The 17648-nt window shown below is 35.6% G+C and overlaps 1 protein-coding gene across 1 annotated transcript in view; it reads left to right on the top strand.

The window, feature by feature from the left end:
- Positions 1-17648, top strand: part of KCNMA1 (potassium large conductance calcium-activated channel, subfamily M, alpha member 1) — a gene marked incomplete at both ends in the record, with an annotated part of 146241 nt that overhangs the window by 32077 nt on the left and 96516 nt on the right. The window contains one exon of the mRNA XM_010153889.1: positions 12998-13107. Within this exon, the coding sequence (XP_010152191.1) occupies positions 12998-13107 (110 nt within the window). The remainder of the gene's footprint in view (positions 1-12997; positions 13108-17648) is intronic.

The raw sequence follows: 17648 nt of genomic DNA, 5'->3' as shown, positions 1-17648 counted from the left end.
TTGGAATTGTTGAAAAGGACTATTGAAAAGAAAGATGTCCATTCCCTAAAAGACTTTCCACTCCTTTGCATTTAGATCACTGAATTTAAGTACTGTCAGACCTTCATAAATTCCTTGGGCAAACATTATTAGCGGACTCTCCCACAAGTTAGGAGATTGCCAGGAAAATGTACTGTAACTTCTGTATTTTTTAAAGAAAGCCTGAAATGTGTGTTTGTTCCTCCTCCTTCATAATGTGATTAGAAAGTGATTTAATATGCCATAAATGTTTGGTCAGTCAAACACAAATGAACATGATTGATTGTGATGTTGCACACATTTAACTCATTATGTGTTACTTTATGGCAAAATGATTTGTGTAAACAGTCTGCCGAGTATTAGAGGTAAAACAAACTAAGAAACCTCAAAATATTATATTTGTTCCTAATATTTTCCTTTTGGTTTTAGCAATTTAATCTCATATGGAATCTTTTATGGTCTCTTTGGCACCAAACTGATCAGAAAGAAACTCAGCTCAAAAAGATTAAGGTTCTCTAAAAATGTAAAGGAAGAAAGATAGATTTCACAACAAATGAGATTTAAGAAAAGAAAAAAAACACAATCCCAACTTTACACCTGTAAACTGTATTTCAGTAGACCATTCTTTTTATAGCACAGAGTGTTATCCTTGGTGTATTAATAAAGGAATTGGGACTCTTTATTACTTGCATTGCCTCAGAAAAAGATGAAAATACTCTACTGCAATTTCTGTATTGTTTGGATTAGCAAATCTATACCAGAAGTCTACCCATATGAAAAGCATTGCAGGGAGTAAGTAAATAGAATAAAAGGCAGAGGCAGTCAAATTCTGTCCTTTTATACTACCATGCAAGCTAATATGAGTCAGTATTTTGTGTAAATTAATAAAATGTGGAACTTGGTTCTTGAGTGTAACACAAGCCCACAAATAAATTAGATTTGTCTTTGCTTTGTTGGTAAGATGGTACACCTTATTCCAGATCTAGAGCAGTCTCCTCTGAGCTACTTCGAGAGCAGGAATCTTCTCTGGGCTCTTTTGGCAGCTGTGCCCGTTTCTCCCACTACATTCCTTCCTAGTGCAGGCTTGAAGAGAGACATAATAAAGGCACACAGATTTACACCAGTCAAGTGCTTATCTTCACTGATGGAACACATCAACTGGTTTGCTGTTTATTTGTGGCCACCTAGGCAGCTTTGTATTGATTTGAAGTATGAGTCTAGGGTATGAACAGTGACGTTCTTCAAATGAAGCAGAACTTCAAAAATGGGGGTGGGGAGGGGATTCGACTTCTCAAATTATTGCAAAGTTCTTCTACATAATAAACTGATTACCTGATTGTTTTCACAGGATTTAGACCAAATATTCTTGTTCCCAAAGACATTTAATCTCTAAAAGGTCTGCCTGAGTACAATATTTTAATCATTAAGCCTAGGAATTAAAAGCGGCTGGGGTTGAAAATCATTTACTATTTACAAGTAGCATCAATATATTTGTCTGGGACTGAAGTCTGACATGGAGCTCAATTTTCAGTTAATAATTTTGAATAGACAACACCAATCTGTCTTTTGCTTTATGATTGGTTAGAAACAGTGGTCTGTTTTGTAAATTTGCAAGTATTACGAGTAGAGCTTGTATACCTTCAAGTTCTAAGCCACCCAGGATAGTAGATAAAAATTAGGTGTCATTGTATTTCAAGAATACTGTCTCTGCTTTAACTTACTACAAGAGTCTACATCAGTATGTACAATGAAAAAGTGTATATATCTTCCATTTGAAATTAGGCTAATTTTAATTAGTATATTTGGTGTTTTATAAAACTTAATCTTTTCACGAGTTTTACAAAAATTTCTTGTGTACTGAAGGAAATGTGGGAATAGTTGGCTGAAGTGGTAAAATTTTTATACCGCTAAGGATACTTGTTAACTTTGATTTAAGCAGCCAATGGAATTGAGTAAAGAGGTAGTTGTTAATTTATAATACTTAAGAAAATTCAATTATAACACTGTAAATCTAAGAAGCTTCACTCTTTGTTAGGAATGTATGAACTGCTTCAGCCAAGTACATATCTGTCAGATTTTGATATCCATATCTGAAGGCATAATAAAGACAGATCAAGCAATTTGAGTGGACTGAAAAAGCATTATTGGCGAACATGAGGAAATGTGTAAAATACATTGCTTTCAATGTACAACTTCTTTTCAACTACCAATCAAGAATATTCTGAGAGTACTACATCTTTTTTTTTTTTTTTTCCCCTTCATCTATATTGTTAGAATAAAACCCACCATACTGTTGAGAAGAGAATTGCCAAATTATATGTCAGGAAGCCCTGGAGGCATTCTGAGCCTGGGGTGAGGCAGGAGTCGCTGTGTTAGATGCAAGTAGATGAAAACTGTTTGGAAAGGGCTCAAGAAAATTGCTTCTGTGAAGATTATACTTCCTAGGCATTTTTTTGTAAAAAATTTCTCTACATGGCCTTCTGGGCATCTTTGAAGAGAAAATTTTATCTCTGTTTTAGAAAGGAAATAGGTAAAAACTTTCAGGTTGTTTATACAACATTTAATTTATTTATTTACTTTTATGAACCTTATAATTTTGGAAAGATCATTTAGAATTTCTGAACTGTGTGCACTTAGACAAAGTACTGAATACTGGGACACGTATGCTGAACAAAAAAGATAGGCTGTTAGAATAAAGCAAGATCACTTTGACAGAACTTGAAATATTCAGGTGCTCTTCTAGAGAGACAGTTAATAGAATTAACTCATTAATTTACTATGTGTGAGGGGTTTTTAATATTCAGTCAGATAGGGCTGGTTTTGATATTTTAGACAAATATTTAGTTTGATACAGATGAACTTAATCCAAACATCCGAAATTATTCTCAAAAGCTTTGTACTGATTTGCTCTCTTTCCTTGTCGGTGATGAGCTGAGCTTATTCGATGCTAGGGAGCAGCCTTTACAGCTGCTTTCATTGTGCTGTGAAGGAATTTTCATTGTGTAACTTCCTTAATATTTATAAAGACTCCCCACCATTATCTCCCTGGTTTTCCTTTCAAAATGCAAGATCCTAGGTCACACTACAACTCTAGCATTAGTTCTCTGTCTTTGTAGTGAGACTTAGATCTTGACAAAAGAGATTATATAGCATTACCAGGTTCAGATATCCTCAATCTATCATGTAACTATTTATGTCATTATACTGAGAAGCAAATGCTATGAACGAGATAGATCAGTTGAGGCTACAAAGCTGGTAATTACACTGCCGGGGGTAGGACTGGGTGCATTAACAGTTTAGCTTTTTTTCCTGACAATACTAATGGTTATGCTTGCAAGATGTACATTGTTTTTTCATCTCTCTGTCACTATGTGTCCCTAGGAAATTACTGTGTTATGTAAATATATTTGCTGATAACATTGTATCTCTATACAGATAGAGGATGGCAGAGAAGCATTGTGACTTATACAAAGGTACAGATGAAAATGAGATTTGTTCTCGTGGGATACACTATGTCATTTTCCAGCTGTTCTTCATACAGGCTATTGAATCAGTGGGTAATTTGTTTTATGACTGTCCAGGAGACAGAATAGTGGTGTAACCTAGTCCAGGGAAGATAATCACGTGCTTACAGTACTAGAGAGGAAATTGGGAGCTATAGATTCAAGTCACTGTGGTGGTATGGCACATTGTGTTTGAGTTCCAACAGTTGCCTAAACTCTCTTTAAATTTCTTCCTAGCTGTGGTTGGAATAACTTAAAATTTTGTTGGTATTTTCAAAATTTCCTCTTGAGTTTTTTAAAGGTCTCTAAAGCAAACAAAACACACACACACACACAAATCACCCCACATTCAACTAACCAAATAAAACCAAAAAAACCCCACTTCTTTCTGTTTGTACCAACACAGCATCCTGTGATAACATTTTGCTATGACTTAACATCAAAATCAAAAGAAAATACTGTGTACTTATTCTTAATAATTTATAGTGTGGTCACCAGTAGAAGATAGGTGGTTGCTGCATCAAGCACTAATTATACTGTCTTGTTATCTTTCTAGAATATTACATTTACTCATGTTGCTGTAATAGCAGCTTGAAATACGTTAGTTATTTAGCTTCAGGCATAAAAATGACAGAATGACCTGCAAAGCCTTTATTCGGTATCATGCAAAGGGAAGTATTTCATAAAGACAGATGCTCCTTTTTCGTAAGGAAAGGCATGTAGATGTGCCTTTTGTCATTGCTTGGAGATATGCTTGAGATGTACAATATTTGATAGGAGGCCTACAAGGGTGCTGGGAGAGGACTTTTTACAAGAGCCTGTAGTGATAGGACAAGGGGTAATGGGTACAAATTGAAATCAGGGAGGTTTAGATTAGATATCAGGAAGAAATTCTTCCCAGAGAGGGTGGTGAGGCACTGGAACAGGTTGCCCAGAGATGATGTGGATGCCCCATCCCTGGAAGTGTTCAAGGCCAGGCTGGATGAGGCTTTGAGCAACCTGGTCTAGTGCAAGGTGTCCCTGCCCATGGCAGGGGGGGTGGGACTAGATGGTCTTTAATGTCCCTTCCAACCCTAACCATTCTATGATAAGTAAAGAAGGAGGCCCTAAATAAATAAATAAATAGAGATAATTAAGTAAATAAATAGAGAAAAAGACACCCAACTAAAAAACTGTCCTTGATCAATTATTGTGTCTTCATTCAAAAATTATACAGTATGTAACATCTGTAGAGGTCTATGTATGAGGCTAAATAAAAAACAAAAGTAACATGCCAGAAATGAGAAGACGTAAAAGGGAAAAGAATAAATGCTCACAGGACTCAGTAATATCAAGGTTTTTTGTTGGTTATTTTCCCCACACTGAAGTGTTCACTGCTGTTGCATTTGTGTACTTCATGCCTTCTTGTGTTCTTGTGCTGTTCCTCATTGCAGCTTTTCTGTTACGCTTCATTCTATTATAAATATTGTCTGGCACTAACTTCTGCTTTAATTACTCTGCCAGCAAAGACACAAATCCACTCAATCCATAGCAGTTTTTGACCACTGAATTTTTCACAATTTTTATTATCACAACAGTATTTTTGTGTAAATAATAATAGTTTTTTCTGGGAATGGCATGCCCCATCCCTGTAAGTGTTTCAACGTCAGGTTAGATGGAGCTTTGAGCAACCTGGTCTAGTAGAGGGTGTCCCTTCCTTCACATGGCAAGAGGGTTGGAATTAGATGATATTTAAAGGTCCCTTCCAACCCAAACCATCCTGTGATTCTGTGATCTAACTTCCTAATTTTGCAAACTGGCAGTTATCCACAGAGGTATCGATGAACAGGAGATAGAGCCTGGTGTCAGTCTCATATTAGAACCAAACTAGCACATTAGGCTTCCTGGAACTGACAATACTTAATACGGATTGATTTATGCTTTTTGCTGGAATGCTTTTTTTAGGCCAACATGTGAAGCCTTACCATACAACAGTGAAATGAAATCTATCTTTGGCTCAACTGTATTAGTCCATACTGTACAAAAGTAGAACATACAAAGATCCAGATGCTGCTGTCAGGAGCTGAAATAGGATAAACCAGTAATTATTTACAATAACAAAATTATCTTTATAACCATAAAAGTGAAACTACCATAGGTTTTTCTTTTTTTTTTTCAAGTTGAAATCAGGTTTGTTTTCATCTTTGTAATCACAGCAATTTTTTCAGGTATCCTGAAATCAAGGTATAAATTTCACTAAACAGACAAATAATGTTCACAGTTTTACTGAACGACATTTGTGGTAACCTTGATTAGTAGCATCTTGATGCAGACTCACCCCAAATTAATCTTTTTTTGCTTCTGTGAATTTGACATAACATTTAAGTATTCCCCATTGTTTTCAGGCAACTGAAATGAGAAACATCCATTTCATAAGTGCATATGGAACAATTTTTTTCATCTCTACATTAAAAATTAAGTTATGGCAACCTAATGTATAGATAAGTACAGGTAAGTAGTGGATAAATATTGCTAAGTCCAGACATTGACTGTACAATAACTCAAATAATGCATAAGTATTTTAAAGAAGAATAAACACATACTATGAAAAATCAGATTTATTTAGTGATTACATTTTTGATATTAACTGCAGCAGCAGACTTTATAATATCATCACAAAGTCTTAAATTAGTCAAGAACACAGTCTCACTTGAAGGATTTTGAAATTAGTACCTTACCGACATGGGTTATGAGAGAATCTGATGATGTTTATCTATGTAATGTTACTCTATAAAAGCTCATGGTAACTGCAAGACTGCAGGAATTGGGAAAGCAGTATATTGGATAGTGGAGGTTCTTAGTAATAGTTTCATTTCTAGCAGATTAGCCTTTCAAAAAATACCAGGCTGGTGACCATGCCTCTTTGAAATCACAGGGAAAACAACATGGTTCAGGCAGAGATAATATATAAAGCTCATATTTATTCCATTATTATTATAATTTATAATAATATTTTATAGAATCCCAAATAACAGCAATAACAGGTAGCAGAATTTATCCTAAACATTCCAATTGCTTCATGAAGGTTAAGTTAACACTAACCAGTATCTATGAAGCTTGATCACTGCTTTGTGAATGAGTTTGGTTTTTTCCAGTCTTTTCTTGGTCCCTGACTAAGGGTGAGCACTTTACTGCAGGTCTGATCTGCAGTTCCTTCCTCCAAAACAAAACCATCTGCCTGAAGAAAAGCAAGCAAGGGAGGGAAGTAGAAAGGAGAAACACGTAATAAGTTTGTGGTGTGGTGGTTTTTTTTCCCAACACCAGGTGTTGTCAATCTAAGAAAAAGCCACAAAATAGACCATAAATCACAAACATGTCCTTGCTATCATTACTCATTTTTTACCAAGCCTGCATTTTATCTGTCTTCTGTATATAAAGAATTGCTGGTCAGCAACATTTGCAAGCTTCACATAAATAAAAGGGTTATAAAAAATGTGATGTAACTTCTCTGTGTGTGGTGGAGAATAAAACAATGCAATTCCCTTTTAGCATTCCACATGGACTCTGAATGGTGAAACAGTTTCTATGGAAGGAATTTTTCTTGATTGTTTGCAGCCCACTTGTCAATGAGTGTATGATTTGGAACATCTCCATACTGCAATTTATTTTTGCAGTTGTTTACTTCTCCAGAACTAAAGTAACTGGTTACCTGGCAGCCTATCAACAGCCTGGTTTCTTAAAAAGCTTCCAATCCTTCTGTTCTTTACAACATTCTCCTGAAATAATGTCTTTTTACTAGTTTAATATGGGGAAAAGATTGGTGAATCTCAAATTAGTTATCAGCCTGTAGGATAAAAATGTGAACATATAAAATACTATACAAGTCCTGTGAAAAGAGATGTGTAATTCAGATTTTTTTTAATATTGGAAAATAGTTTGTCCAAGAGACATGTGTCGCACTAAATTCCAATGAAAATTACATTGTAATATAAAATAATAATAGGATGTACAAGTAATAATAATATTTAATAATGTGATATAACGATATGTGAATTTTATTTAATATTGTAACATAATAATGACATTTAATGTCACACCAGTCCTCAAAAAGGGTAAGATCTGGGAAAATACAGGCTGGTCAGATTCACTTCCATCCCTGGAAAAGCGATGGAACAACTCATCCTGGATTTCATCTCTAAGCATGTAGAGGAGGAGAAGGTTATTGGGTGTGGTCTATATGGATGCACCAAGGGGAAATCATGCTTAACCAATCTGATAGCCTTCTATGGTGGCATGACTTTCTGGGTGGATTAGTGTAGAACGGTGGATGTTGTCTACCTTGACTACAGCAAGGCTTTTGACGCTGTCTGCAATAACATCCCATAGGTAAGCTTAGGAAGTGTGGGTTAGATGAGTGGGCAGTGAAGTGGATTGAGAACTGGCTGAATGGCAGAGCTCAGAGTGTTGTGATCAGGGGCAAGGAGTCTAGTTGGAGGCCTGTGATTAGCAGTGTTCCCAGGGGTCATTACTGGGCCCAGTCTTGTTCAGCGACCTAGATGAGGGGACAGAGTCTACCCTCAGCAAGTTTGCTGATGACACAAAACTATGAGCAGTGGCTCATACAGCGAGTCCTGGGCAGGCTAGAAAGTTGGGCAGAGAGGAACCTAATGAAATTCAGCAAGGACAAATGTAGAGTCCTGCACGTGGGAAGAAATAACCCCATGCACTGGCACAGGTTGGGGGTTGACTTGCTGGAAAGCAGGTCTGCAGAGAGGAACCTGGGAGTCCCTGGGGATAATCAGTTGACCATGAGCCAGCAATATCCTCTTTTGGCAAAAAAGACCAGTGATATCCTGGAGTGCATGATACCCTGTGTGGCCAGCAGGTCCAGTGAGGTTATCCTCCCCCTCTTCTCTGCCCTAGTAAGGCCGCATCTGGAGTACTTTGTCCAGTTCTGGGCTCCCAGTTCAAGAAAGATGAGAAACTACTGGAGAGAGACCAGTGAAGGGCTGCAAAGATGATCAAGAGAATGGAACACCTTTCTTATGAGGAAAGGCTGGGAGAGCTGGGTCTGTTTAGCTTGGAGAAGACTGAGAGGGGATCTTATCAATGCTTATAAATATTTAAAGACTGTCAAGAAGATGGGGTCAGACTCTTTCCAGTGTTGCCCAATGACAAAACAAGGGGCAGTGGGCGCAAACTCAGGAGCTCAGGAAATTCCATCTGAAGATGAGGAAAAACTACTTCACTTTGATGCCAGAACACTGGAGCAGGCTTCCCAGAGATGTGGTGGAGCCTCCTTCTCTTGAGAGATTCAAAACCCACCTGCATGCGTTCCTGTCCAACCTCCTCTAAGTGAGCCTGCTTTGGCCGGGGGGTTGGACTAGGTGGTCTTTGAAGGTCCCTTCCAACCCCTACAATTCTGTGATATAATCTGAAATGGATTTTTTTTTTTTTTAACTTAAATAATTATGCCAAAACACAATATTGTTCCTTTTTGTTTTGTGTTGTTCAGGCAATAATTCTAAACATTTCAGAATCAGAAGAGAAAAGTGTTTTAAACAAGTTGTGGACCAGGCTATTACTGGGAACAGGTGCTTTTGTGTTGTAAAAGACTTTGAAAAGCTCAGCATCATGATGACTGTAGCATTTCAATACAAGCTATGTGTGGGCGTGGTATCAAAATGCTTCTTTAAGTTAGCAGAGCTGTAGCTCTTACATATGCTGTTAGGACACTGCACTCCTGACATGTGCTGCTGCTGCCATAGAAGCTCAACTGTAATTCTCTTTCTAAAGCCTTTTAATGTGGCTGTTGCTTAATTTCCTGGTAATGAATCATGTAATCCTGGTTTTGCTCTCTGAGTTTAGTGTGTATGGCAGTACTTTTTTGATACTGGCTATCCATCAAATGCTAGTTTGACATGGAATTAATCTTGCTGTCTCTTAAAGCTTTTAAAGGTGAATTTTTTTCTAACATGTTGTAGACTTTTTTTTCACAGATTAACCTAATTAGTGGGACAAAAAGAGTTCTCTATGATTTAAGCATAGAATGAGCTTAAAAGGAGTTTGAAAGGGGAGGTGGTAACACCACTGATGGGGAAGTAAGATAAAGAACTGTCAGTGAAAGCGCTGTCAGTTGGTGGATATACATCCTCCAGTACATGTCAAATAGGTAGGCTGATATTTGGATGAAGGAGTTGAGAGAAGTAAAAAGAAACATCTACCTAACATTAGCCTAGAGAAACAGTTCTGCTGGTATTGTGGGTGATGTTAGATAATGATAGGGAAAAGAAGATAAACAAAGAGGCAGAGTCCAGGCAGAGACTTGCAGTACTGCAGGCAGGGGAAGTGGAGATGCAGTCAGCTCTACAAAACAGGAAAAAAAAGGAGTGGGAAGAGGAACATCACTGCATTTCTATAGAATTCTTATTTTATGGGGTTTTGTGAGCTGCATGATTTCAGACTGGAGTAAGGATATGATATACAGAACTATAAATTTTTAGAAAATTAAAAAAAATAAAAATTTATAAAAAGCAACAAGAAAAATCTGTTCTGAAGTCTTAGGGAATGACTAGGAATCAGCAACAATCATAGCTTTTGTTTTTAAAATATAGTTCACTTTTACAGCTTGTGCTCATAAGAGTTTTATTTCCTAAGGCATATAAGGTCTTAAGTTCCTAAAAATATAATTTTAAATTCCAAATATTAATTACATAGCTTTAAAGTTTTGTTAAACACTTAGCATTTTTATCTGATTATATCTTGTGTAGAAACATAATTGAGAGTAGAATAATAATAGTAAGTACCATTAATGAAACAACAATGTAAACAAACCAGTTAAAAGAAAAATGCAGTTGATATCCAGAAAGAAGTCTTAAATGACATCTATATAGCCATGAATTAATTTTTAAATTTATGAGGTAGAAGGCCAGTTGCTGCATCCAATATAAATGCATAGAGTATATTGTTGGCCACAGAACTGAACTGTCTGGTGATTAGAGTATGTGCTTTAATTTTTCCCATCTTAAATTTTTATCTATATTTGAATTTGCATGGTGAGATTTCTTTTAAGCACTCTATGCAATAATCTCTTGCTTTAATGACATTTTAAACCAGCTGTAGTTTGATACAACAGAAAACAAGATAAATTATTGCTTAACGATGCTTTCCTTGATTTGATTTATTGCCAAATAGCTGAAAAAGTATGTTGGACACCTTTACCCAAGTCACTTACAGCCCATGTATTAATTTCTTTTCTTGAATACTGACAGAGATGTACATTTATATTGCTGTTTGGAATATAGGTTCATCATAAACTGCACACTCTTCCTAACATACTGTAATGCCTTTACCATAAAGAATATAAAAGCCTATGTTTTGGTACCATAAGGCATTTCATACCGTTAAAATAATGTCTTATCCAAGACATCTGACATAGTGGGCAGTAATGTAGCTGCACAAAATTTTAAAGCCGTAGTAAGTTGTTCATTTATTTGGCTGAATTATTTGATAAGAATTTCTGAAATGCTGAGACTTCACTATGTAATGGGAAAAAACGCCAAATCTAGTTCATATTTAGCTAGTTGCCATTACACTGGGTCTGGGACTTTAGACCAGCAAGATCAGCAGTATAGGTTAAAGCACTTGAGCCTTTCCTGCACTAATTCATGAGGCTGGATGTTCCTAGAGCATTTGGTTTTTTGCCACTTGATTATTGGGCCTGGCTGCAGTTCTGTTTCCTGCAAGATTAGTTTCATCATCTCTTTGCAAGCTGTAGACTGAACTTTGGGGAAAGTTGGGGATATCAGAAAAAGAAAAATTTGTGAAATGTTTGAGAGATGTATAGTTACTCAAGTTCTATTCAAATCAGTTGGCATTTGATACTTCAATCTCTCAGATTTTGCAAATCTCTATCAATATTTAAAAAAGGAAAAACTTTCAAATTATTTCCATTTTTTGGCCTTTACATCTAAACTCAATACTGTCTCACATTCTGTTCTGTAAGAAAACCATAATGGTGCACCTAAGAGTTTATTTTTTTGCAAAGAGTAAAATCAGTTTTTATACATGAACTGAATTATAAGATAAAAATTTCCATGCTCTTTAAAATCATGTGCCTTATTAAAGAAAATAAAAATCTCTGGTCTCTCAATCTCCCTCTTTTTGTGTGTTTTACTATCTAGTCAGAGAGATGCTTAATGAAAATGCAGTAATGTAAAATGGAAAAAAATAAACATATTGCATTATTTTTGCTAGTCTGATGTAACAGACATGTTGCTTCCTAATTTTATATATACTGTGTTATACATATTTGTGGTGCTGTGTATGATTCTTACAAATATGAATTTCTCTGCACAATTTATATAGCACAATTATTGAATAAAGCCAAGGCCAAAATTACACGCAGGTGTCTCCCATCGTAGCTGAAATTTTTACTCTATTTTAATGTGATGTAATAAATAGGGAAGCTACTGTTTAATGTGAAGTTTTATATATTTCAGTCTGTGTATTTATGGTAGCTTCTGTAGTTTGTCTGTGAAGGTATCATTGAAAATGACAGTCACATTTCAAACAAACTTTGGATGAAGGCACAAATTACTGTAAAGAGAACTTAGATTTCAGCAGTGAACAGCTTCTGCATATGCCGTATTTCCAGTCATATCAGCGAGCTAGTGTTTGCTTTTCTGAATTATATCAGATACTAAACGGCTTGAACCAGTTACCCTAATTAGGTTGATGCTAATTGAAAGACATACAGTGCCTGAGACATAAGCTTTTTAGGTATGACATGGCATCCATGGATCCTAGCTCAGCAGCTGGAAGCTGGATGGGATTTGCATGCACTTCTCAAATATCACTAGAAACTTCTGCTTAGGCAAATATATTGAGCTTTTGGTGGTCGTGTAGCACCTCTGACTTGTTTTCGTTCGTAACTTCAACAGTACAAGATCTCTGAATTTAGCAGTAAAAGTTTTCTTTAGTTGTTGTCCTAAGGCATGATGACTGTTGTTTCAATATTTTTCTCATTTTTTCTTGTTGGGTGAAGAAGCAGATAGATGCAGAGAAGAAAAAAATGTATAATTTTAAATGATGAGTTTTGACTGCTGATATGCCTCTAAGTAAGGTGAAAAATAAATGAAACACTGTTAGAGACACTCAACTAACAATATAATGCAACCATTTCTTTAGAGAATTTTCAGAAAGATAAGATTGAGAAACTTTTCCTCAAGTTCTCTACAACCTTACTTTTCCTCATGCTTAATGTGCTTGCCAAAAATTGAGTGTATTATTTTTACATAGGATACTTGATTTACTGACTACATGGAGTCTTTTTTTTTTAAGCATTCCAGGCAACCCTGTAAAATAACAAATCTTAATTGCCATGACAGTCTACTGACTTACTTAAAATCTGATTGATGTTTAAGCAGTTGTTTGTAAATTTTGATGAAAGTCTTTGGTTTTACTCAGAATTCTGCATCTGTGTTTCTTTCTTTTAGATTGAGGAGGATACATGGCAGAAATACTACCTGGAAGGAGTTGCAAATGAAATGTATACAGAATATCTGTCTAGTGCCTTTGTGGGTTTGTCCTTCCCTGCAGTTTGTGAGTAAGTAGAAATACATATTAATATACATAATATGTACCTTCTCTTAAGTGAAAACTGAGGTTTCTGCAGGAGACCTTTCACTCTGCTACAGTCCTAATGTTTCTAGATCAGATGGGGTCCAGTAAAATAAACATTAAAGCAATCGCTGCATGGAAGTATTCCAAACACTGTAATGCCTGCTTTCAGAAGAGATTTAGAATTAAGTGATTGTAAATGTAAGCATAAATGTTTTCAGTGTTGAACAAGTTAATCAGCAGTCCATTTAAACTGGGTTGTTTACTCCTAAGTGCTGTCCTATTCTTTCTTGTAATGATTCTCGTTCTTTGAATAGTGTTTATTAGTGTCACCATCTTGGCTTATGTCTCATTCTAAGGAAACAATTAATTGAAAGAGATGTAGTGGAGTCATATAATCAGTGCGGCATTCAGACCTCTGTGGAACTGACTGAACTTTTTAAAAGTGAAATACATCAGGAAGAAAAATGTCTATCCTGTAATGAAAAAGGAGTAATTGAAGCATATAATATATAACCGTAGCATGAGCCATGCTAGAACATTTCTAGAGGCTGAAAATCCTTAAATTTATCTGAGAATGATTCTGTGAATGAGATATGTATGCACAGCGTTTCTATGATCAATACTGTGGCCAGAAATATAGGATGGTTTAGCGCTGCTCTTTGGCATTTTTCCTCTTTACAGCCATACCAAAAGCTCACAACAAAGACTGTGAACAGCTTTGCTAGGCATTGTTCAAATACTTAAAAAGAAACCAATCTGAAAAGTTTGATATCTAACTAGCTAACATAGAAAAACTTCTGCAGACTCCATTAGTTCCAAAAGAGGAACTAAAGAAAGAAGTAAGATACCATCTCTTACCTAAAGGAGAATGATTTTGCTTTAAGTCCTCTCACTTCATCAGTATTTGATTTTTATAGTAGCCTAAATATAAGTTATGGCATATAAATAAAGGAGAAACAACTATTAGACAAATGTTATCCATTTAAAAATCTGTCTTTTTCTCGGGTGTAACTATGACACACCTCTGTCTTCAGTTTGCTAGTAAAATAAAGGGCCTCACAATCCATCCTTCCCCTGTCTTAACCAGACCGTGACTAGGTTATTGAGGGACAGTGTTCATTACTGTAAGTACAAAACTTGACTTGGATATCTTGAGATAGAAAAATCTCATAAAGTATTCTAGAAATTTGTGTTATATTCAGAGTGAATAGTGATTTTTTGCTGTTTACACTAACTACATTCATGAAAACTGAATCTCTGTATCAAATCATTGTCTAATATAGTTGAGTTTCTATACAAGTTCTTAGAAATATGTGACTGAGACTGTATTTGACAGAAAGCATAAATCTCATTCATTTAACTGTGCTGGTGGAGCTGAGATAAAATAATCAATAAAAAAGGTCATTTATTGAGATTTAGAAATATGTCTAAACTTTGGAGTTCTCCTCAAGCATTTGATTTATTGGAGGCTTAATTGGTTTGTGTTTCCTAGTTTAAATTAAAGGAAAAGATTAATCTCAAATTTTCCCACAATTTAATAACTCTATTAAATTCAGGTTAATTAAAGCACATTGAAAATTAAAATGTAGTGCTACATATTAACGACTTTGGTGCATTGGTTTATTTATTCAAAACTCACTCTTCTTTTTCCTCTTCATACCTAAAAAACTAACAATACTCACTTTTATATGGCAAGCTTGGTTTCTTTGTGTTTAAGACCTTCAGTAGAGTGCTCTTAGGAACAAAGTCCCTATTGAGTTTTCTTATTCCAATATGATCAGTCTTTAATGGGAGCCAGAAAGAACAGTGGAATGATAGTTTTGTTTAGCAGGATAAGAGTACACAAAAGTAAAGACAAGTATTTATGAAACTTCTAGCCAAGTGTGGATTAGAGTAGGGTGGATTCCACAACACTTCACAACACATCCATTACATTTCAAATCAGGAACCATCACCTAAACCAAGATCATATTTGATATGGGAAATACAGAGAAAAATCAATGCAGTGTTCTTTATTGACATTTCTTACATTTAGTGTTTTCATAACAGATTGGCAGGTTAGCAACCAGATGCTGTTAAATATTCAGCTCATGTTCTCAATACCATGCTAGTAGTGGAAGTGATATCCATTACCATGAGCAGCAAATTTGTTTGCTCACCTGCTCTTGGTCTTGTCAGAAGCCTCTGACTGGAATTAGTGCAAATAATTAATTCATAAACGATGCTTCTGTGTGCATATATGGAGACTAAAGTATGTCATTATGAGTGATGTGTGTCATCACAAGTTATTGTCACTCCACAGACACTGTTATAGTATTTATATAAAGACTCATAAACCCACTAGAAAAGAGCCTGATCATTGTCAAGTTCAGCCATATTCTCTATATGCTTTTCTATTAAGTTGTACACTTGGTATTCTGTACTCCCTCTGGATGTCTGCTTTTCCCACTGCCATGAATTCCACATTATCCAAGCAGTGTTGCAGTCTTAAAGGTCTTTTTCCACTGTGCTGGATTAAAAGAGTACTTTGACTGTTATGATTGCTTTATGCAAACCTTGTCTTTCTTTAGTGTGTTGTTTATTATTTTAACTAATGTTAATTGTTTACAATTCAATCTCAGAATTTAATAGAAAGTCTTTTTCGTTTGGTCTCTGGATGACCCCTATAAGAGCTTGACCTCCTAAGGAAAAGAAAAAAGACCTTGTCCTTAGCCACACAAGTGATATTCAACAAAATTATTGCTGAAAACCTTTTTTGATCTATAGAATAGGTGCTTAAAAGACCCATACCAAATGCTCAGCTTCTGCACATGGCAGAGCTGATAGCTTCCCTGCCCCCATCTGTTACGCTGTTGGAGACAGAAAGCTACTCTGTTGTTACCTTCAGACAGGAGATCTTTTAAAGTCTTGTGGACAAGAACCTTCTCCAGGTACTTCAAAGATAAAATAGCCTCACATTATGATTTAACAAAGCAAGATAAAAGAGATCAAAATTTATACACCTGTAAAAATATATTTCTAATATTTTAACAAGACCCCCAAAAATCTTTCTAACAAACTTGCTTTACACTTGAGCAGATAAAATAAGCACTGATGCAAGTGGTTAAGTTTTTAATAGTTCTGTGAAATTCTGCTATTGGAGTATTTGCTTAAATATTGATTCTTGCCTGAGCAATGCATGAGTACTCAGCATCTGGAAGAACCCAGATGTAGATTGAAAGCAGAAGGTGCCTATGTTTTTGCGAGTTTCATGTGAGTGGAAATTAGCTGACCCTGACTTTAACAAACAAACTTTAACAAAACAGGTATTTGGGCTATTATATACATATTATAATTTCTGTTCCAACATATAAATATCATTGACTGCATTGGTTTTAGACACTGCTGGTCCATAAAAGAAACATACTTGATGTTCTCGCATTTCCAACTCCTAACACAGAGTACTAGCAAGCAACAAAGAAAGAATTAGTTTGCCAATGTGCAAAAAAAAAAAAAAAATAGTTTGGAAAGGAGACAAAAATTACATTTTTTATGAAAGAATTCTGCTGCTGTAAATAATTTGCACACCCTAAGATGCTACTATAAGATACTACTTTTTTATCAGGAATTATATATTTCTATGTATTTTTCATTTAATGAATAGCAACATGATTTGTCCTAGATCAAAATACTTCTGCTAACTGCAGCTGAACCAAGGTATGGAAATAGCTGAAAATACTTTTTTCTCCTAGATACTAGGAGAGTACTTAGTCTTTTCTCAAAAGTAGCTCAGCAAAAAATGATAATAATGGTCTGTGAGGAAAAAAATTGGATGATCTCTGGTGTACAAGATTTCAATCAAAACACATTTGAAAGGAACAAACTTCCTTCCTGTAGATTTTTTAATTCAAAAATTTTCTTTACTGTTAGTACAAAAATAAATAATAATTAATCGAGGTTATGTCTTCATGTATTACTGCTCAGAAGTGAGAATGATAATTTCTTTAAAATCTAAATATCTCAGAAATAATCAGCTGGATTATTTCACATGCAAATAATCCAGCAGGTATCTGTGGTTAATTTATGCCAATGATCATAGAATCATAGAATGGTTTGGGTTGGAAGGGACATTAAAGATCATCTAGTTCCAACCCCCCTGCCATGGGCAGGGACACCTTCCACTAGACCAGGTTGCTCAAAGCCACATCCAGCCTGGCCTTGAAGACATCCAGGGATGGGGCATCCACAACATCTCTGGACAACCTGTTCCAGTGCCTCACCATGATAATCTTACCAGTAAAGATGGAAGATTTCTCTCTGGGTAGATAGACACGGTCAGATTCAAATTCTTAGGAGCCTTCATTCATAACCATCTCTGTTCATCAGTAGTTAGCAGATGATGCTGACAGTTGAAAATACAATAGACATGAATGCCTCATGTACAACTGACAATTCCTGTGGATTTCTAAATAATAATTTGAGATAAAGAGAGTTCTAAATTCTTATTACAAGGTCCTTTATATGTCTTGGGGGGAAAAAAAGCGT

Source organism: Eurypyga helias, unplaced genomic scaffold (genome assembly GCF_000690775.1).
Source record: "Eurypyga helias isolate BGI_N326 unplaced genomic scaffold, ASM69077v1 scaffold5886, whole genome shotgun sequence".
NCBI classification, from domain to species: domain Eukaryota; kingdom Metazoa; phylum Chordata; class Aves; order Eurypygiformes; family Eurypygidae; genus Eurypyga; species Eurypyga helias.
This window is presented reverse-complemented; position numbering and strand designations above follow the sequence as displayed.